At 39.5% G+C, this 24,217-nt stretch overlaps 1 protein-coding gene across 1 annotated transcript in view; it reads left to right on the plus strand.

Moving 5' to 3' along the window:
* Positions 1 to 24,217, plus strand: part of grm4 (glutamate receptor, metabotropic 4) — a gene marked incomplete at both ends in the record, with an annotated part of 60,928 nt that overhangs the window by 12,816 nt on the left and 23,895 nt on the right. The window contains 3 exons of the mRNA XM_079217774.1: positions 15,465 to 15,600; positions 15,776 to 15,930; positions 16,260 to 16,400. Coding sequence (XP_079073900.1) covers positions 15,465 to 15,600; positions 15,776 to 15,930; positions 16,260 to 16,400 — 432 coding nt within the window. The remainder of the gene's footprint in view (positions 1 to 15,464; positions 15,601 to 15,775; positions 15,931 to 16,259; positions 16,401 to 24,217) is intronic.

The following is a 24,217-nucleotide window of genomic DNA, read 5'->3' on the forward strand; positions in this document are numbered from 1 at the left end:
AGAATATTGTAGAAATTTCAATACAATAGAATGATGAGAAGATTGTTACGTCTCTCAAAATGCATAAAACTGCCAGCTGATGATTTTTTCGCTGGCTGTGCAAAGTTCTTCTTCTTCTTCTTCTGTATGGCTCTCCGGTCTCCACTCCCAGATTAAACTGCGGTGCTGGGCTCAAGGTGCAGTACCATTTCCATGGGATTATCCCACTTTAACACAGCTCCCACTGCGCTGACCCACAGATTGAGAAATTGTAGTCCTGCTTGACGAGGCCTGATCCACACAGGGGAGGGTATACCAGATCCAGGATTACCATATTTGGGCCCAGAGCCGTGAAGAACACTGACATGAATGCCGCCGCAAAGATTTTCTCGCCTCTTTCACGATCATCTTTATGCCACAGTACAAGGCTGAAGTGAATCTGCATCACCTTGTGTACGACTTCAGTAAATCTGCAGCACCTGGCAGCAGCATAAAGAAGTAGGAGTTTGTTGAGCTGTCTGAAGGAAGTGTTTAAAGGTGTATTCGCATTTTCACATACTGATGTGTCACACTGTCACTGCGTTCATTTGACAAGTCGTACAAGACAAAAGCTTCAACAGAAAGAATAATTGTCTCTTTCTGTCATTTATCATTCAAGGAATAAGAAACTCCTTTCTAGAGTAATTTACCACAGGACAAACATGTCTGTGGCCCGTACTCCTTCCTCGTGTTCTTTTATTGCAGAGCTGGGAAATGAACAATGTGTGCATTCTGCTGTGAATCCTCCACAGAATTCTTGACAAGGCTTGAAAGGAAATGCAGGCATCAAATAGTCAGATCTCCATATGTTTGATTGTGGAAGTACAATATCTGTCTGCATGCAAATGAGGGTGCCTTTTTCCCCTGTCTTTTCAAAGACAGGTACTTCCACTTATTTGTCTCTTATCGTGACGTCCATAAATCTCGATCTACAGGAAACCTACAAAGTAATTTGCAAACATATTTCTATGTATTATTGCAATAACATCAATATTTTTGAGTTATTATTAAGGCTGGAGTTAGAAGATAAACCATAGTTTTAAGTAGGCCCTGCAAACATTTAAATTCCCATTTTAAACAAAGCTGCAGCAAATTTATTTTGCACATTTAGCTAATCCAAATTATCTTTAAATACAATGCTCATCCACAGTTTGCCTTCAGTCATAAGATTGGGATATTTACTACAATGTGCATATTAAACGCAAATTAGCACAGGAAAAGAGACTGGGCTGGCTGAGTGGGTGATACGCCATGTCTTGAGGAGAACATCAAAATCTTCTACTAGCGAGCCCCGAGGCCACCGGCATATTAAACTCTCATCATTATCTGACTTTACTCATATTGTGTTCATAAAAGTAAAGTGTCATAAAGTGTTCTCTGTTGTAATGTTTTCAATACATTATGTATAAAGGAAACAAAACATGATGTTTATGTAAGGTTGGTCCATTTATATTAATGTAATTGACATAGCATGGAGGGTTTTGGTTATTCTACCATCATTAGAAAACACACAATAACAATCATGAGTTGTTTTCTGCTTGAGTGAAGAACATGTACATAGATCTAATAGGAAATACTATTTCTGGAGTTTTGAAGCTTCGTATATAAATCGTGTTGAACGATGCAACAGAGAAACCTGTTGCATCCACTGGTGGTGGGAGAGGAGACAACAATCAAAGCTTGTTAAATTCTCCTCAGACTTGCAGTAATTCTTTACTTATATTTTTTCGTTACTGTTATTATCTACTGTGAGATGACGACAAAAATCCGACTTGGATCTCCCTTTTTTATTGAAACGGAAATAGCTACAAATTGTGCAATTTTCATGGAAAAAAAGAATTTGCTGATATGTAAGTATCTAAATGAATGAATACATATACTGTAACCTATGCTAACAAATAGGTCTACAATAACTGGCTTTGTTGAGCCTGTCTGTCTTTCTTCTTTGCTTTGTTTCAGCACCCGGGACAGCATGCACACAAACAATAAAACAGCAATATTCTTCTGAGAATGATTCATAATAATTAATGTTGATAAATTAAAGAATAATGAGGGATTACTATTAATTATTTCATGGGCTATTAAGGGTTTTTGGGGAATGCATGTCCCAAAAAAACAAAAAAATGCATTCAAAGACTGTGTTGTACGCCGATTACCATGCCGACGATGGAGAGACTTGGAGACTTTAAAGATGCAGTCACTACAAGCCAATGTAGCTATAATACTACATCAATGCCTGACCTGCAAGAGCTCTTATTTTCAAACATCTGTACATGTATGTATCTTTCATCAGTATGTATTTCTTGGCCAATGCAAAAACATAATGGCAGACAAAAAGAGTAATTTAAAACCAGCTTTCATCATGGGAAACCTCTTCACCACAGAAATACCCTACAGACACATATTCAAGCTCTCAGAGAACATATTCACAAAGAAAGTGCCAAGTGGTGTTATGCTCGACATGGACGTCTGCTAGTACAAGCATTTTACAAAAGATTATTCATCATAATAATGCTATTACATTTTATTTGAACTGCGCTTTAAAAGGTATTAAAAGGCACTTCACATGTTAAAAACAAACAATAAAATCAATAACAATCAAGATAGATTACATTACAGTAAGAAACAAAAACATACTGAACTAGTATCACCGGTTAAACAATGGACAACAAGGGACAATGGAGAACGGCCCTGACCCCCCAGGTCCCATGACAGAGTTGGGGGGGTGAGGAGGTTGGCGTCGGCTGATCTGAGGTCTGAATGGGCCTCGGTTGTAAAGGGCTTTGTATGTGCCGAGAATCTTGAACTGTAATCTTTGCTGTATGGGGAAGTGAAGGTCAGGATCTGAAAGCGCTAAAGGACACGGAGTTCATAAACTGCATGTGTTTACAACACTGTGATATTTATTGCCATCTTGCGAGCAGAAAAAAAAAAACACGTTTGAATCGTGCCAAAATGGAGAATGCCGCATTTGTAGAGGAAATGTTGCTGCAAGAGATTTCGGGGGGAAATTATATCACTGTCGCTTTGAATTCTTTTCATCTGGCATCTTTGATGCAAAATTGGTTTGGTGCAGCTGAGCACTCAACAACATCACAGGGTGTGTGAAATATTTTCCTCTCTGCACACAATCCTGTTTTTGGGGATTGTTTTTGTCAGTGACAACACTCACGTCTTTGTTTAATGTTATCTCAACAGTGCAGTATTAAGATCAGTGTGTGTATATTGGCTGTTACAATTTCACAGACCGTAATTAGACTACCGTTAACTCAAGAGTATCTGAACACACACACAGGCACAAATACATTTCAGTATACTCACTTGAAAACAAACAGAACATTATCTGCCACTGTTTTTTTTCTGTCTCAGAATGAACATCTTGGAGTCTTGGGAGCCTGATATTGTATTCAGATTTTGTTTTTTTTACATGTTGATCTAGGAATAAGAACAATGCATCTCAAGAAAGTGACTAAAAGACTTACGGCACAATGGTGCTGTTAGCTTAATGCTAAGGTCAGCCTGCTAATGTGTGCTTGCAGTGAAATGGTTAACATTCAATAAAATGTATTTTGTATAGCCCAAAATCACAAATTTGCCTCAGAGGGCTTTACAATCTGTACACATACGACATCCTCTGTCCCGGGACCCTCACATCGGTCCAGGAAAAACTCCCCCCCAAAAAACCTTTATCGTGGAGAAAAAAGGGAAGAAACCTTCGGGAGAGCAACAGAGGAGGATCCCTCTCCCCGGATGGACAGAAGTACAATAGATGTCATGTGTACAGAATTAATAACATAACAGATTACAACAATAAACCTGAGCCAGCCCTAACTATAAACCTGAGCCAGCTCTAACTATAAACTTGAGCCAGCCCTAACTATAAACCTGAGACAGCCCTAACTATAAACCTGAGACAGCCCTAACTATAAACCTGAGACAGCCCTAACTATAAACCTGAGACAGCCCTAACTATAAACCTGAGACAGCTCTAACTATAAACCTGAGACAGCTCTAACTATAAACCTGAGACAGCTCTAACTATAAACCTGAGCCAGCCCTAACTATAAACCTGAGACAGCCCTAACTATAAACCTGAGCCAGCTCTAACTATAAACCTGAGCCAGCCCTAACTATAAACCTGAGACAGCCCTAACTATAAACCTGAGCCAGCCCTAACTATAAACCTGAGCCAGCTCTAACTATAAACCTGAGCCAGCTCTAATTATAACTATAAGCGCTATCAAAGAGAAAAGTCTTTTGTCTACTCATAAATGTGATGACTGTCTCTGCCCCCAGACTGAAAGTGGAAGCTGGTTCCATGGAAGAGGAGCTTGATAATAGTGATGTTTAGAAGGGATGTCACGTTCAACACCTTTTATTTTGCCCAAAAGATGAGACAAAGTCTGACATGATGATAGAACCAGATGTGTTCTGAGATCACCAACGTAACTGCTATTCATCTCAAGGGGGAAATAAAGGCCTGTATCAAATGCGAGCCCCAGTTGGTGGGACATTTCAGTCAAAGCCACACATGTAATCCTCCTGGTGGTGCTGAAGGAAACGTCTGGGGTGGATTCATCCTCTTTGGAACATAAATCTCTCTAGTACATTTCACGGCAATCTATCCCATAGCTGAGATATAGCAGTCTGGACCTTTAGCTCTCGTTATGTGTCAGGTCTGTTTCTGGCACGATTACTGCAAAGCTCTGCTCATGCTGGAGTTAGGGAGCTGCCACGATGCTTTGTGGGTATTCTGTGCTGAAATGGGCAACTCCTGCCTGTCCTGCTGGGTTTCCTGCTGGCATATTTAACAGCTTTTCCAAGTATGCATGCAATGTGACAGTTTGAATCCAGACATGCGGTACAGACATGTGAATCAAGTTTTCACAGCAAGTCTTAGTCAGCATCGAGAGGAATTAATTAGACCGAGTCGACCACTTTCAGAGATGTTTTTGTTTATATGGAGAGATTTATTTATATTTATTTATTTAGAGCACCAACAATATTGTGAAAAAAAAACCATCTCAAAATGCAAGCTGTTAATAACTTCATGAGCTCATTATTTGGAAGCTGCGGTATTAGATTGTGTTGTTTATGAGGGATTCCTGTTATTTTGTCCATGTCCTGTATTTTTGGTGGCCAATGTATCATATTGCTATTTTGTGTGTCACAGAGACTAAACCAGACTCAATCAGAGATCTTATCTTTATATATTGTGTTTAGTGATATCTATTTCTTATGCTCTGTAATCAGGGTCGGTAGGTGGAAACACTGTGATTTACTGTGATTTTATGGATGAATAAATTTAAACGTGAGGCTTGAAATAGCATTATTGTGGAGACATGAAGTTTAAAAAAAGAGCTAATTAAAATATTCTATACATCAGTACAACATATTGATTATTAGGTCTACTTATTTAAAAATAACTGTCTTAGAAAACCATCTTAGTCAAATACTAATCCCTTAAAAGAAAAAGAAAAAACATTCTTTAAAAGAAGAGTTTTTCCTCCTTTGCCTCAGAGGGGAAACTGAAAGCTGCTTCATGATATCAAACTTATCCTTCACCAAGAATGGCAAACAGCTCTCTAATGAAAAATAGTCTTAGCAAAATCCATTTCATAAACACCAATTGTCCTGAAGGGTGAAGTTAATACAGATCCCTGATGAATGGTTTGTGTATTGAGATGTGTCCAGGCCTCAGGATGAGCTATTGTTGAGGTGCTTTCCAGACAAATACAATGACAACTAAATCTTTTTAAGAACTCCCACACAAGTCGGTCTCAGATTTAGGATATTTCTAAACATGTCGAAGATGAACTCCGTTTTACATTATTATTATTCTACATTTCTGTCTATTCCAAAGGGACTTGACGGCAACAACAAATTAACAAAACAAAACACTTGACTTATTTTTTTGTTTCCTCAGCAGGCCGGGTTTTTTTTTTATACATATGAATTCCCAAATGGTGTTTATATCACTTTCCCACATCAGTGGGCCCACTCAAGCTGCATTGTATAAATCAAATGAAACACTTTAGGAGTTGGATCATAAAAACATCTTATAGGGTGATAGAAAACCAAATCAATCAGTCAATTAGAAGATGAAAGCAGCTGCTTCCTCTGCAGTGTTTTGTCGGCGTTTGATTGGTGGGGAGGTGATGATGATGACGACGACTGGACAGAGGTCATTCGTCTCCTGCAGATGAGGTTTTCTTTAGGACCGGAACAATCAAAGGCTTCGTCTCAAGGGTAGGGAGGCGAAGAGGTTTTTTTATTTATTTTTTTTATTTAGGAAATGGACCGGGTACATTATTCAGCCATTTTGAAAACACTTCACCTCACACATCAGTCTGGAGGTTGCACTTACTTCCCACTACTTTGCAGATGTTTTTTTTTATTATTATCAAATGTTCCTCCAGGTCTGCATTCATTATGTAAAACAGAATGCTTGATATGAGTTCTACAACCCAACATAATGAATTTGCAAAAAGGGCCTGTTTGTTGCCCACATATTGTACCCATATCTCTGAATCTGCAGCACTGTTATCTCTCAGGTCTAGAAGCTTAAGGGCTGGGATTTTCCTCCTTGGAAGCTCCTGTGCTCACAGGCAACAGGTCCCTCTAATGATGGGAAATTATGCTTGTGGCACGTCAATTATGGTGCAAAAATACTCCTGAGCAGCTGTGTATCATTTTTTTAAAGGCTTAGCATTCCTCTCATAAGAGGTTTGCTGTGCTGTTGCAGGTCCCTTCCCACTCACAGTATCTCTCACAATAGCACCGATACAATATTAAGCAAAAACAAACCACCTGATATATTCCCTGAGTTCACTCTGCAAGAACTACTTCTCAGTAAAACTCTTCCTTGAGAAGACATTTGATTTCACAATTTTGACGAAGGAAAGGTGAACTGACAAATTAGTGAGTGAGCCATGTATAATCCAACGGAGCAGATTTCTAAAGCACCAGCAGCTTCTAAAGACCTATTACCTAATAATTGTCAGCATGTCACTGAAGATGACCTCATCGCCACAGAAACACAGAGAAAAGCAGCAAAGTGAAAATATAAAACAGCAGGAGCCTGCTGCTCACGAGCTTCTTCCATATGGCATACAGTTGCCCATTTAAACATCCAGCACATACACAACAACTTTTAGCTCCATTTTGCTCTCCACCAACCCCTCAGGCTTTTTAGCTGCTAAATGCTTTCCTATATATTTACCAGCCATTTGCTCACTTTTCCCACAGGTGCAGGTAGTGTACTGTAATTTTCACCCGAAACCAGCTGGTTGCTACGTCTGACAATGATGCCGACAGATTATGACAGAATTATTACGACCCTGTCTTTCAAAAATAACCGACAACAAGATAGTCTAAAGGCAACCACTGATTACTGAGCCTTTTACATCCATGTTTTGATCCACTGCTCACATAAAAATATTTTCTAAGTGCCACTAAAATATGCCATGATAGATGGTTATATGTCACATCTGTTGACATGTTGACGTAACTGGTTTGGACTGATCCATTCTAAAAGGCAGAGGTAATATCCAGTGCTAGATCGGCATTGTTTTGATGTGTAACAATAACGTTACAAATAGTAACACCATCACTAACGTTGGATATATTTTACCCGATATAATGTACGTGATCAAATATACTTCTCATCAAAATATATTCAAATACAACAATACAAGGCAAATTGAAGTACTCTTCTGTTATTTTACCCTATAGAACTTCTCATAAAATGAAAAACATCACAGAGGGACCCTGAAAAAAGGCTCAAAATTGGGTGAAAAATTAGGGAATCTAATCGTCTATGAAATATGATTCAAAATATAAATAATGGAACTATGAACTGGATCTTTGGTCCACATGTTCCTGGGACATGTGAGCCTTGTCCTGTGAAGGAAAAGTCTCCTTTCAATGATAATATGCAGCCAATTTTTTTTTACCCTCTATCACTAACGTCGTGTGAAAATTACCCGAATGCGTGCCTGTTGAAAAAAACAGGGATTGGAGCAGAGAGACACGCCCACCTTCAATAACGTCAGTGAGCAGCATGAAGCTACACAAGGACCCACGCAACTCAGACAAAAGCAACACAATGGAAATAACGTAACCATAATCGCTCGGGTAAAACTCACCCGACGTTAGTGCTCTAGGGTCAAGGGCGATACACTTGGAGTTGTATCAGTATTTGTACCAGTGTTGCCAAAGATTGCTTGAAAACTCAGTCAATTTGGTGCCACTGAACTATGACAAAATTAAAGAGTCAATTAGGCAGGCAGCAGTCAAGTACTCGTAGTCGTAGGGCTTAGTGTGCAGACTCAGCTCTGCCCACGGCGTTTCTGGACTGCAGTCACAAGAAAGAGGTCAGGCAGAAGTCAATTGGTTTGATTGAAACTGCTGCCCCCTGCTTTCAAGAAGAGGTGAAAAATATAATAGAACATTATGAAGCCATGTATTTGTTTCTTCTTCTTACACTTCGAAGAGGGATTGAAATTGTTGATGGGACATCGCTGGTGACTAGAGATGATGTTGACCAGAATCGGACGATTTTCAGCTCGATTGGCCGTGACCGGTGACCAGCCGATCGCTCTTAGATAAAGTATAGCCAATTCATATATACATATAGCCAATTCTGTGCTGGTCGAAAAGAGCATGTCCTGCACGGTGGTTACAGACACTGTCAACAGTCAGTAGGTGTGGGGAAGGCCGGAGGTAGCCTCACCCCGCAGGAGTGGGAGTTGACATAATATAATACACATACTAATACACATGAATAGATACTGATCGTTTTATATGAATATATAGATACATAAATACATAGTTTTATATAGATAATTCTCTATAACAGGCCTACATACACAATATAGAATAATGTTTTCTCTCATTGTTATCTGATGTATAAATTATAATAATGTATGTTAATAATTTATTAACATACAAGGACCGATACAGGAGAACATTCCTGCCCACTGCTATAAGACTTTATAATAAGTCACCTCTGGTTAGATCCTCTGTCAATTGAATCAACATCAACATCAATAGCCCTAGCACCACTTTTGTTGTCACTGTACATACTTCTATTTCATTGTATGTACTTACATACACTTCATATACATTGCATATACTTAGCATTTTTATCTATCTATCTATCTATCTATCTATCTATCTATCTATCTATGTATCTATCTACTTTCCATGAAAGAAAAATTGCTGTCATTTTTAGTCCTTTGAAAAAAAAAAAGAAAGGTGGCAGGTCAGACTTATAAGAAATCGGAAATTGAAATCAGTCAAGAATGTTGCAATCAATGCGTCCCTACTGATGATATTTCAGAAGAGCAGAGTGATTGCTATGTTATTCAATCCACATGTTCTTTACTTAAATGTGATATGATAGACACCACCTCCATTCAACGTTGCTGAAAAGTTGAGGGTTGATTCACTCGGGCACTTTGTTCTGATGTTTTAAAACATTACAGTGATTAGCTTGATGGAGGCGATGCTAACTAAAGGTCACATTGTAAAAGATGATATGTTTTGACTCCTCCACCATCGCCCGATCCAAAGTGTAAAACAAATTAGGTCATTTTGATGCACAACAACAATGGCAAATTTCTGTCAGCTCAAACCTTTTTTTCTGTGATCGCTTATTTTGTCTGGTATTACATCATCACTGTTATTTTAAGTCTCACTGCTTCCAGTCAAATGGTATGTCCAACTGGTTAATTATTTACTTGACTTGCTCCACAGACTAAACACACCAAAAATAAACTCACACGTGTGGTGAACGAATTCCGGGAAAGATGTACAATTAGGAAACTCAGTGGAGCGGAGACACAACAAATTGTGTTTTCAGACTTAATACTATTGTATTTCTTTGTTCTAATTGAACTGAGCATTGACACAGCATCACAGATTAAAGTCTACAACCAGCCACGCTGACGGGGCTTGCAGGGAAAAAAATATGTCTTGGAAACTTATTTTGACAAACAAATGTCTTCGTTGGATGGGAATTTCTTTTCTGGCACGTCGAACCCAGATAGGCCGTTAAAGTTACACAGTGTGCACTTGGCAAGAAGAGGGAATCATTTGCAAGAGGAAGTTATTTAAAATCTCCTCACACATCCTCAAAAACAAGCTCCTGACGCAAAGCAAGCCAACAGCAAACGTAAGATTCCTCTTTGTATTGTAAATGCAGTCGGAAGGTAAAACCATCACAGACAAAGTTACTTTCGAGCATCAAACAGCTTCTCAGGATCCGGTTTCCCGCTTTGAGTCTCCTGTCAGTTCAGTACTTAAAACCTTCCATGAACTTTTTGGACTTTTCTGCAGTTCGCAATACATTTGTAAAACTACAGTTCAGCTGCTGAGAACATTATACTGGTGAATAGTTTGTATGTGTCATTTTTAAAGTCATGCTACCTCTGTTCATATCAGATAAATATGATCAAATCCCTTGTTGACAGACATCCTCACTAATCCAGCAATGACTGATCGTTAATGCTGATTTAGTGCTATCAGTATTCAGCATGAGGACAGCTGTGTCTTGTTGTTTTCGGTGAATAACTTTGCTCCCTTACTAAGAGGTCTTTACATAATGCATTCAAATTAGAGCAGAGCAGCAACGCTGACGTTTCCAATGGAATTAAAAAACAGACGTTTTTTTTTAGGACTGCTGCAAGGTTAGCAAGCTCACTGCTGTTCTCACAAGTCTTGATTTAAGCAGGAAATTACAGAATGTTTTACCTTGAATTATTACATGAAAGCCGTGAAATAGGAAATGTGCTGTTGCTGATGTAAAATACAGGCAAAATGAAGGAAGTGACACTGAAGTTCCTGATCCAATAACAAGCTTTTGTCAGCTCTTGTGGAGTACAGCATCGTTGAAATTTAATCCTGGATTTACAACTAGCTGATGCATTACTGTGTACTGTACATCACACACACAATACTGTGTACTTCAAATGTTCCTCATAAACACAAATAAAAACGTTCATGAATTCATACATGCGTGCATAGTATGTTGGTTTATTTGAACTAAAATGAGTAAAAAGTGTGTAACCAAGAGAAGTTCCCAATGTTCTAAAACTTGAAGTGATGTTTTTGGTAACTTACAACATATAAAGTTGATATGGTGAACTTGGTATTTTGATGGACCGGACGGACCGTTGTAACAATATCAAGTCCACTCTTGTGAATGTGATATCTCAGGAACGCCTATGGCTCAAATTCATGGATAAACTGATTTGAATTTTCGGGTCAAAGGTTAAAGTTACAGTGACCTCACAATTGTTGTTCTTCCCAAATACAAAAATAATTTAGGAAACACATTCACCACTTTGACAACACAAATGTGCCCGAAGGAAACACACTGAAAAAACGACAGGAACAAGTCCAATACGACACAGTTGAAAAACTCACTTTTTAACAATCAGATTGCATTATTCAGATTTCACTACAGATATTGCCCCCGCATAAGGTTTGCATTTGACTAATTACTACTTTTGTTATAGTTTTCAGAATCTCCCATGAACGTATTGTTGTGGCTTTGTTTCATTGTGCTGTGTGGCTAGAAGCATTACTTTAGTTTTCTGTATTTTCAGCAGACGTCTTGATCTTTTGCTTTTTATTTTCTTTACGGAATGGGATATTTTTATGTTTTCCTCATTTGCGTTATTTCGTGTTACATGGGTTTGCATGTTTTACAGTGGGGGAGGAAACTCCAAAAGGTTTGCCTTGACGAGACGCAACCTTGCTGTTAAGCTGAAATGAAGTTGCTTTAATTGCCTAGTATTTTAATATTAACTTCAATATACATTGTCAGTATGGTATTATATTTAATTGTTGGGTGTATTGGTCGTTGAAACGACATCCCAATGGGTTTATTATAAGTTACATTTGTATGTACTTCATTTAATATTTTCAGTGCGATGGGCAAACACAGAGTAGATGTTGCACACGTCGTCGCTGCAGCTGCATCAGTGGGCGAGTGAGAGAAAAGGGTTGACTGTCCTTGAATTTGGTCTCTGATGACAATAGGTGATTAAAACATTTTTTGGACAGTTACTCATCTCCTTTCATGTTAACAGAACTTCTTGCTGCATTCTAAATCTAATCGTCATCTTATTTGATCATCATTTGATTTTGCGGTTATGGAATCTGGTGCTCACATAATTCAAACACAAAGAAAATGCAGCGGTTGTCGATGTCTTGACTTGATCTCACACGCAGTATGTCCGTTGTTATCCGGAAGGCATCTAAATATAAATGAAAAGCAGAAAATGAAAGCTGCTCAGCCATTGTGGCAAAGACGGATTACATGACTGCGGCGGTCATGATGCTGCCGCAGCTATTTGTCTACATTATGTTCCGTTCATTTCACTGAACACGTTGTTGAGAGAACAACGGGAAAGTCCTCCGCTGTGGCATGTGAGAACCTCAAAGTGACGGTGTGGTTTGCATGCTTCTCACTTATCTAAACCCATCAATGTGACTAAACACCCTAAATGGATGATAATAGACTCTATTTGAGTCAACTGGACAAGTGGGTCACCACACACACACACATGGCTGAAGTGATGAGACGCTCTCCCTTCAGCAGTCTGGCGTAAACTAAAAGATGATGAGAAGCGACCAGACAGTTAAAGTGTGATGTCTTTTTTAAACATTTTAATGGATACCAAAAATCCCTTCTTGGATAAAAACACATGATGGACGTCCTGCTCAAAATCTGTAATGCAATCGAAAAGAAACTTGTTGGATGTGTCGAAGAAACCTTTTTAGGAAACTGAAACGACCTCAAATCCTTGTTGCTAACAGCCTTGTCAGAACATTGGACTTGACAGAGCTGCACTAGAAACCATTAATCCATAAACTATTCATGTTTATTTATAAAGAATAAAGAATCTACCAATCTAATCTCTAACCCAGTTTCACCGCTGACTCACCAACTAAATCTTGTTGTTGCCGTTTCCCTCAGTCAGAGGAACAATTGACCAATTGAAGCTTTGCAGATGGGATCCTCCCACATAGCTATCGAGCTACATCCACAAAAGATTGAGACGGAAAAATGTCCAGGCTAAAAATGTATCTGGTCTTAGTGCTGCAATCAGACTGCTTGTTTTCTACTATTGAAACAAATAAATAAATGTAAAAGCATTCCATTCTGAAGTATTAAAAGCAGCGATGAAATATGTTCCTCTTACCGTGAACCCAGAGCTTCTAAACACATCTTCAATGGAAATGTGGAACTCAAGAGAGCAACGTACAAAAAGCTAAATGCCTGCGTGACTGAAATTCTGTTTGCTGCAGTGATGAACATAGAACGATATGACCTAGGTGGGGGGGTCACGCAATAAAAGATTTAGTGGCAAGTGATCTTGATATCCTGCTGTCCCGCCTTTATCCTGCCTCTGTTTTTGTTTTTTTCTGCCTAATTAAGTCAAAAACTGAGCTCGAGAAGAAAGAGAATCTTACAAAATCTCTTTCATGTGCAGTAATCTATGTGGAAAAAAAAGAGAACGTTGTTACAGAGCCAGATGATACATTTGGACAGAATAAGTCGGGGACGTTGGTTTCTTCACAAACTCTCATTAGCTATTGCAGCAAATCATTCCCAATACGTGTCTCTACACAGCTCTCATTGCAGGATTGTTGCGGTTTTCTTTTTTTTGCTTTAAATTTTTTAAACCATTGCGTGTCTGAGAAACAAGGTCAGAAATTCTGTTCGACCTTCTCAAACTTAACGAGGTTTGGTGACAGCTGTGAAAGAATGAGAGACTTTCATCCAACACTGTCTCAATCCTCAAAACTTTTTCAGACAGCTAAATCTGGATTCGACTGTCCCCTCACTGAGCCGGGCCCGAGGGAGTCTAGACCACCACCACGCACGTCACACACACGGGACCATAATATACAAGTACTAATATAGCAATGCCTTTCTGCTGTTGTATTTATTTATTGTTATCTGCGTGAGCTTCACGCGTCACATCGTTGACATGACTCTGCTGATGGAGAGGGAGGTGCTACTTTAATTAATTTGCAGGTAATTGTTCAATCATTTCAGTGGTTGTTTCCTCTGATGGCTTTCGGGAGAACGACATGTCGGGGTGGAGAGTTAATCTTTCAAATGACACTGCAAATACAAACTCATTTTGGCAAAGAATTAACTACATAAAGTCTGAACCGGTCTCCATCTTCCACACTGTATGCATCTACGGTATATAAGCTCCATAGTTGAGCGTGCAGGATGTACTAAGACGTGTCTCGGTCGTGTCCCCACTGTCCTGAGAGCTGCAGGAGGCTAAGAAGCAATCCGTCAGACAAACACGCCACACTGAGGCACTCTAAATCTCCCCTAAGAAATCCTGCTGGAGAAGCAGTGGAAACATTGCTGCGACTGCACAAAACACATCCCAACAGTCTTTTGTTTGCTTGTTTTTCGGGTACTTTTGCAGTTTGCTTTTGCGAGGACTCTTAAGTATTGGTCATATTGTGAGTGTGCTGTATTATGGGTCTGAGCGGGGATTCGGGCCAAAAGCATTCACATTCTTGCATATAAGCTCTCAGTGCCGGTGTAGTGCGATGAACAGAGTCAGTAAACGCTCCATGCCAGTCATCACCGTCTACAGCCACAGCGGCCACGCCACACACGAACGTTCTGCTCTCATCAACAGCTTCATGCATGACAAAACATTTACCTACTTTTTGAAGTCTCGCGTTTAGCAAAAACACCACTAGTAAACGGAGCGAAGAGAATGTTTACTTTCCTGGGAAAAGTCCTGAACGAAAAGATTTGTGAAGCTCGCTGTTCCTTCATCAATAACAGAACATTCCCTATTATAGGAAAGTGAACAACTCTATATGCAGATATGTTTCACGCTAGAAAAATACAATAGCATCGATTGAAATGATGGGAAAAGTAAGGAATATAGGACTAACAGTTAAAATGTGAATGAGTCCCATGAAAGTATGAGATACATCCACATTGTTATGTATAGGAATGTATAATGCCCTGTAAAAATAATATGCATACACACTGTAAACCATTATCACATCATTCCCAACTACTAAACAGCATACTGTAGATACAGAAAATGCCTTGTATTTAGAAACTCTTAGAGAGCTTTTTCCTTCTTTCAGAAGCCAATTATCATCCTGTTGGTCAACGCAGCGTTTCACCGCCTCAGTTTTACTTTTTTAAGCACAACCTGGAAAACCGACAACTAAAAGCCCTCAATTTCATTACCTCGTTGTTTATTTATTACCCAATTACATTTTGGTGGTGTGAATTGAATTCAAATGTGACATTTATCATGTTTAATTCATGTTAACTTTCATTTCTGGGATTTTCTATTTGATACTGTGAAGGTATTTCTCTACAGTTTCTCTAAATTGTCACATTTGCTTGCTCTGTACCCTCCTCTGTGTGTGTTTAGGGGGGGTGTGCATCTCCCAGTCCGTCAAGATTCCCCGGGAGCCCAAGCAGGGAGAGTTCGACAAGATCATCCGACGCCTCAGAGAAAACCCTAATGCAAGAGTCGTCATACTTTTCGCCAACGAAGATGATATCAGGTAGGTCCTGGTAATAGCTACACAACACTCCCTTGAAGATTAACGACATCAGAGCAACAGCGTCCGTCCGGCAATGCCGGACCGCTGTGTAACCAATTGCAAAACAAAATCAAAGTGGAGCTGGCCTGGATGCTGACCTTATCCGTAGCAACATCTGTTTCCTCACCTTTTGCAGGCGGCTGCTTCACGCAGCTAAAAAGGCCAACCAGACGGGTCATTTCATCTGGGTGGGGTCGGACAGCTGGGGCTCAAAGATCTCTCCGGTTGTGCACCAGGAAGAGATGGCAGAGGGAGCCGTCACCATCCTGCCCAAGCGGCAGTCCATCAAAGGTACAGAGAAGCGCATTGTGCTCTGTGCATATATCAGATCTCCCTGTATAATAAAACCATGTGCATATTTTAGTGAAATATTCTTTTCATGTGATGCAGAGCTGTATCTGTTTGCAGAAGCAGAAAATAAATCGTTGTAATGCTTAACCATTGATCATGTGATCATCAAAAGTTTACAAACGTAACATTCTGTCAAACAGAGCTACAAAGTAAATTGAACATAACGTGTAACATTGAATCAATTATAGTGTCGAACACGTCGAAGCTGCGGCTCACAAACTGTACCGACGCCGTTGTTTGTGCCGATGACAATGAAATGCTCTGTCTAGGGTTTGATCGTTACTTCATCAGCCGAACGCTGGAGAACAACAGAAGGAATATCTGGTTTGCTGAGTTCTGGGAGAACAACTTCAGCTGCAAGCTCAGCCGTCACGCCGTGAAGAAAGGGTCCGGGCTGAAAAAGTGCACAAGTAAGATACTCTCCTCCTGTGGTATAAAAGCTGTTTCACGCTCTTTTTGTTCAAACTTTTAACCACCGGGAAAACATTCGTCTGATGTCTTAAGGGACACATTTGGCTCAGGATGTGTTTTGACAGCATTGCCCACCTATAAAAAAAAAAAAAAAAAGCACCTATAGATTCAATATTTAAACTCACAGCTCATTTCAGTGCTGCACTGTGTTTCTGCTGAGTCTAGTGTGTTTACCCACATGGCCAAAACAAGCGAATGGCTCAGCTGGGCTGCATGGTTAAAGCTTCAGGCTCTGTGCCATACGTTATACAGCTGTGGAGAGCACAGCCTGTCTTGAGGGAAAACACTGCGCATTATATTAAGATTTAATCACCAATTAAGTAGTACAACATATATTTTCAAAAATAGGGATACAAAAATGTTGTCTGGGGGCAGAATCATCCCTGTTCTGAGGTAAAACTCTGTTTTAACTACTGGAATCAGTTACTTTTTCCTACACTAACAATGATCAATATAAAGTCACAATAAAAAATATGCTTCACAATAATAACTCTAACGTAATACGTGTAATGATAATAATAATGATAATGAGTGGCATAATTATACTTTCAAGATATTCCTGATAATATTATTTAGCAAGGCCAGATATCTTTTTTTCTTAATTTGTGCCTGTAAGCATACATTTATATTCAGCTGGTTCAAACAACTAGTCGACCATATTAATCAGCAACTACAATGACATTTGACTTAAAAAAACCCCGTAACAGTAGAGGATGATGAACAACTTGAAGCCTGCAGGGCAGCGTGTTAGCGCATTAGCTTCACAGAGGGAAACTTTAAAGCATACATTTTGTACTTTGTTCTGTTTTTACATTTGTAAAACAAACCTTGGTGCTTCCTAATGATACAAGCAAAAACAATTCACTCACAATTCAACAAGCTAGCTCAACAATGTTACCTCATACGACAGCTAGAAAAAAAGACTATGACATGCACTAATGTTATTTATTCCACTCTGCTGGAGCTGTGCTTTTGTCATTACCAGATATTTCCCTTGACACCCCACATTTAAAATAAATTGAAGATAATGTGGTTATAGTGAAAGAGTTAAACAGAATTACAAAACCACTTGTAGAATAAAAACTGTCTAAGGTTTTCAGTATGTGTTGCAAGATCAGCGCTACAGTAGCCCACCAATTCCCATTTTAGAATTTTGATTCTCTTAGTTTGGAGTAAAAGCACACACACATGCACACGCACGCACGCGCACACACACACACACACACACACACACACACACACACACACACACACACACACACTAGCTACTATTAAACTATTAAACCAGCGGGTACAGTCACTGTGCTAGCTAGCTGGTTTAATAGATTTTTTTTTCTTGCTTTTCTTCTGAATGAGAAGCTAAATGTGTGTCAACACACGAGTCTCCATGCTATTGTTAAAATACAAGAGAAGACACCAACCAGAGGCACAGATCTATGGTGTAGCTTCTTCTGAGTCCAGAGCCTTTTAACTTAGCCCAGCAGCAGGTGACCTGGAAGACAGAACTTAAAGCTCAGTAATTGGAGTCTCTAGGTTTCTGAGCTACCCGTTTGAATCAGTGACCTCTGTCTTTTACCTTTTTGACTTGTTTAAGCAGGGCTCTCAAGTTTTTAAGACAGGTGAGAGTGACCTTTTTTTGATTGGCTGATGAGTGGCACCTCGCGGCAAGACCTACAGGGGATTCGGGGGAGCCGTGCTTGATTCCTCCATGGTGAGGGCAGCGCGACCAGGTCATGTTTGTGCGCTGCGGCACATTAAATAGCCTAGAGGTTTTTTTTAGCGTGAGAAATACGATGTGTGGCGGGAGGGCGTGACTTAAGACCGAAATGCGTGACAGTCACGCTCAATGCGTGACACTTGAGAGCCCTGTTTAAGGAACCAGGCTTTTTTTTTTGCTTTATCACTGACGCTTGCTTCCCAAAGTGACGAGGGTTTTACTGAGCTCATCCCTCAAAGCTAGATCCAGTCATTGTATTCCATTTTTGTCCATTATCAAGTTTGAATTTACATTTACGAACTAAAATTCAATTCCAGGTCCTTTTTATTTTTCAAATAAGGCAGCCTTGGAGTTAATGACATTGAGCCCTACATTATGCATACACACGTAATGTTGGAAATGACAGTAAAGTCACTGTAAAGTAATCCATCTTTAAATTTCAGAGTAATGTGCAACAAATAAAGATAACGAAAAACAGTTTTGTTTCATAACATAATCATGTGCGGCATACACACAGGGAGAAGCAGAGGGAGACGCGGCAGATAGATCAGCACATCATTGGGGACACATAGTGGCAAACTCATCCACTCTCACATTCATACTTATTAAGGGCAATTTTAAATATCTTGTCCAGCTGAATAATGTGTCTTTAGGTGGAAGTCGCACACACACACTTCAGGAAATGAAAGTAACGACCTTCTTGGCGATGCTGCCCTTGGTGACGCTGCCCTGGAGGAGGTAGTTGTGTGTGCGCTTCCCACACAGAGACTGGTATCTACAAGAACATGTGAACAGTACCTCCACCCATGCCTTATTACTTTGTTTTCTAGACTTCAGTGAAAGAGAAAACATCAGAGAGGGAATCTGGGAACAGTAGTTTATTTTGATATTTTCATGGTTTGTATTACAGAGCAGCATTTATGAATGGGTGCAGCAACATACTTTTTTCTACAAGTCGATAATGCAAATCCAATGGCGTTCTATGGCTGTGCAGATACCACCAGTCATCACCAATTTACACCCCAGACATAATGAAGTTTCACTGAAAATATCTGTGTGCCTGTGATTAACACTGTGATAACTAATATTAAGTCTGTGTTAGTCTGATGTTAAGTGATCTAGAGTTATTTATTGATTTGTTATTACTCCGACTGAAATGTTCAGTCAATCAATTACCCAGTTTGTACAGTCTCTAATAAGCCATACATTGGCTTTTGCTTTTATATCTCCTTTTAAAAAATCCACAATCAATCAACATCTTGTTATTATGTATTACACTCCAGCTGTTTTTGCTAGCTGGATAAACTAATAAACTAGCAGCTGAGTGTATTATGAAGCTCATGCAGCAGCATTTTCTTACATCTTCTCCAATATTTTTCTTAATTTTCTGTGAGGAGGAACAATGAGTAGTCAACTCCAGATGCACCAAATGTTACCCAGAGGGTGCAGAATGATGAGTCCCACTTGATCATAAATCGGAGGCGTGTGGCTGATGTACGAACAAAATATGAAACTAATTGTGTATTCGAAGAAACATAAGAGGAAATGTGTTCATACATTACTTCAATCATGAGTTCCATTACCTTATAATGGTGTATGCACCAGTAATGGCTGGTCATTATTATTGGGTGATGAGATGTAGATGCCACAAGCTGACAGTAATGTGTTCACTCTCCGAGGTCCTGCCGCACCGTTAATGGTTAACTCTGCATGTAATGTGTGACGGAAACAGACCAATCAGTAAGCAGGACTGCTGTATGGTAACATTTAATTTCCAGCCTGTTTATAAATCTGTGATGACAACCTTGATTTGTCAGGTAGTTAATTCACGGAAGTTCCATTCCATCACACATTTCCATCTGATTGTATATCTCTAAAACTTTTCCCAGTCAAGCTTCCAGAAAACTAAATTAATATCCATTCATGTGTTATTGTAGGAGTGATCATCACGCTTATATATTTGCTGTAATGATGTCTGTAATAAATAAAGTCCACTATTAAGAGATAAGGAGTTTTGTCTAGAGGCTCAAAACTCAGGAGCGTCTTGTTGATTTTTTTTATTTATAGACTTGATTTAACAAAGAAAGATCTTGGCAAAACGGTAAACAACTAAAACAGTTCTGCAGGAACCGGTACAGACTCACTAAATGCACTAGAGAGAAACTACAACTTTTTCTCAGGAGGTGGGCTTCAAACCCAACTGCTGGCAACGTCTTCACAGTCCCAACACTGAGCACGAGAGAGAACACAGAGGGTTATGAGCACTGTAGGGAAACGCTCAGATGGATAAGCTAATACTGATAGACGAGTTAGTCTTGAGATTGGAACGAGTGACCCCTGGTTACCTGCCAGCGGGAGCGCTGGCGAGAACATGGGCGCGCTCCTTGGGGAGCTCCAGGGACGGTCCAGGAGCATGCCGTCTGATCGGCACTCTGGATAACGCTCAGAACACGTGTTTACATTTTCTGAGCATATGGAACGGTGTGTATGCAGGGGTTTAGATTTGGCTTAAAGACGGTGTATTTCTGTTGTGCAGAGTTTCATGCATCTGTCCCTGGAGTCCTAAATAGAGAGGGTTGCTGGAATATTTACAAGTACCTATATTAGTTTATACAAACAGTGAAGTAAAAATAAATGAATTGGCTAACGCACATCCCGCCAGGTTCTAAAGGATACGTCTGGGGATATTATCTATTTTTCCTGCTGTCAACAGATCTCATGAAAAGACCGAGACAAACAATGTCACAGATATTCAGGTGAGTTCTACTAGTAGCAGCGAATGTAGCCTCAAGCCCCGAGCCTCAAACGGCTGAGATAAGGACATAAGCGCTCTTCTTTCTACAGTAACGCCACATCTCCAGATTTTTGCATTTTTAAACTCGAAGTATCAGACTTTGGAAACATACAGTAGGAAGCACTTGTTTTTGTCTTTTCAAGGCAATACTAAGTAAAGTGTATTTATATAGCACACTTCAGCAACAAGGCAACATCAAAAGCATCGAGATGCACAAGAAACGCATAATAAAAGGACATTTAGATACCATTAAAAACATAATTCAAATTGAATAAGGTAAAGGTATTTAATAACAGGAGAGAGAAGTATAAAACATCACCAGACTAATCCCTTATAATAAAGATGGGCTGCTTGAAAAGGTGAGTCTGTTCACTAGAGTTGGATTTTATCTGCAGGTTTATAAACAAGACGAGAAGCATTAAAACACGACAACTACATCCAACCAAATACAAAAGAATGAAACTGCAAAAAGGGGAAAAAGAACATATATTTCACAATGTTGAATAAACCAATTATGAGACACACGGCACCTAAATCTTGAGCACCCAACCAAATAATTGACTGAAGTGATCACTAGTGCTGTAAGACATCAAAAACCCAGTCAAAGTTAATGTAAAAGTAAATGATCCTTTAATGATTACACGCGTTGACTCATTTTCATACTAAATGTTCGTGTACTCTACATAATTTACTCATTACGAACCCTTGGTGCAGGGGTTAATTTCTTGGCTCTGAACATGGTAAACACTCTAAATTGAGCAGGGAGGGATTGCGGTAGATAACTGTATAACGCAGTCAGCAGCTCTACGACATACCTTCCTCATTATTGACATGTAAGCGTTGAACATATCTATGGGCTCTGCTTCATGGAGGGGAGAGAGAGTCTTGCAGCATTTGTTTGAGGTTAAAGTGTGACACTGGATAACGCTGCCGAGTCTCTGAGGCGGCTGAGAGCGCCGCATGGGGCATGCTGCAGAATCATCGGCGTCCTGAGAGGGTTAGGCGGCTCAGCGCGATCAAAGGATAAGGAGGGCATGAAGGACTTGTGGGGAGACTTGTCTTTTATATGTGAATGAAGGAGATGTAACGCTGACATTGATTAGTGTGGAAAGGAGCTGTGAGGTAAGGCATGAGACACCATCTCATAGGCTCCTTATTTCCCCTGCATATTAATGATGTGGGCCCAGCAGGAAACACAGCAATGCAGATAAACCGAGCATGTCCTTTGCCTTTTCATCCAAGCATCTATTTTTTAAACCGCTTATCCTGTTCATGGTTGCAGAAAGCTGGAGCCTTTCCCAGCATGCATTTGGTTAGAGATGGGGGGTTTTTTTTGGGATGATGAAAATAAATACAACATAGAATAGATTTGAGGTGTTTGAGGATAATATCTTGACTATTTCCTGGAGGCGTTATGTACCAGTGAATACCAGGTAGACGTCAAATGTTCAGTAAGTTAGAACACTTATGACTTAGGAAAAGGTTTTGTTCAAGGCTTTTAAAATATAGTTCACAGTATAAGACACAAAATGTGAATTCATACGATTTTAAAAGTAAGATGCACTCCATAAATCTCAATTTTGATATTGTTTAACCCAAAGTACAAGTCCAATTGTTTATTCAGTTGCTTGATCGACAGCTTTGACAAAGTATTTGTTTGTGAATCATGAAGAAAAAAAGCCAAACATTTGCTGATTCCTCCTCACATGAAGATCGCTGCTTTCTCTGTTTTAGATCCGTGTAGATATCTTTGGCTTTTGTATTGGGAAAAAACAAGAAACTTGAAGACATTATCTTTGGTTCTAGGAATTTGTGATTGACATCTTTCACTGTTTTTGATATTTTATAGTGTAAGTAAATATCATTTGAATTTAAAATATCTTTTACAGATTAACCAATTAAAATAATTGTAAACCCCAACCCTAAAAAGAAAATGACAGCTTTAGCTGTCGATTCAGATATAAAAAGATATAAAGTCAAATTGTAAGATGAACCAAATAATGAAATAAATAAGAGCAGCACACAGCGCCAGTGTCAGATTAATTTAAGAGGCAGCCCAAATGTTTTGGCAGGAGAGAACTAGATGGCCTGTGGCCAATCGCAAGATGAAAAAATGGTCAAAGGTCTAAGCCCACACACACTGTCACAAAGTCACAAAATGTCTTGTGTGACACCTCAGAGTGGAAGACACCCACACTTTGCTTCACATTTTACTTCTGCTTAATCTTAATGGATTTCTCTGAAAGCAAAACGCCCGCCTGGAAAATGTGTGTGAAAGAGCCAAAATGCCAACGAGTAGAGAGCTAGAGAGTGAGACGGAGGGGGGAAAGGGAAATGGTCTTACGGAGAAGAGACAATACAAAGTTAATGTGGGTGGCGTGCCAAGCCTGCAAGAGAAATATCACTCTGTCCCATTCTGGCTCGCAAGATTCCCAATGGCATAAGCATGTAGGCCAAACTGACAATCTCTGTCCAATCAATGCCCTGTGGCCCTTAATTACTGAGCCGTAACCTCCAACAATAATTCATGCATTTCAAAAGCTCATGAGATAATCGGGGGCATTAAAACCCCTCTGGTCTGAAGCAAGAGCCGGAGATTGTAGTAAATGAAAGATGGCTAACAGAAGGAGACCTTTGCTGATTTGGGGGCTGGCGCTCTTTCAGATTGAAGTGGCTTTTGAAGATTGCTTGCACCTGAAGACGACAGATGTTGCATAAAGAATGACTGATCCGTCACAAAATGTTTGGTAATGCACCGCTAGAATCGACATGCCCGAAACCTTACCTGAGGCGTGAAGAAAGATGAATGTATACATCAACGTGGGTCACTACACAGACGGTGAATCATGCTGTTAACATATATGCACATTTAATCATTTGGGAAAGGTTCTGAACCAGAAAATGTGACGATTTCCTCAATATATCATCGACCAATTAAATAAAACACTTAATGTCACAGCACAAGTGACATTATGAATAAGTGATTGTGGTAATTATTAAACAAGCAGGTTAAAGATGTATTTACAATATTTACAATGTTTTCCTGGTGTCACCTTGTTACATTCTGTATACGTTTTATTCAACAAGAATCATTCCTTCACATCATATTTATTTTCAGGTTTTACTTTATTTTGCTGTGACATGCTACTTTTCCAAAAATGTGTCTGCTATTGAGGTCCAATATGTAGCTCGTAGATGTAAAAAAAAAAAATCATGATTGCAACAAATGTACAAATTGCATTTTG

Source organism: Taurulus bubalis, assembly GCF_910589615.1.
Source record: "Taurulus bubalis genome assembly, chromosome: 5".
In the NCBI taxonomy this organism is placed as follows: Eukaryota; Metazoa; Chordata; class Actinopteri; order Perciformes; family Cottidae; genus Taurulus; species Taurulus bubalis.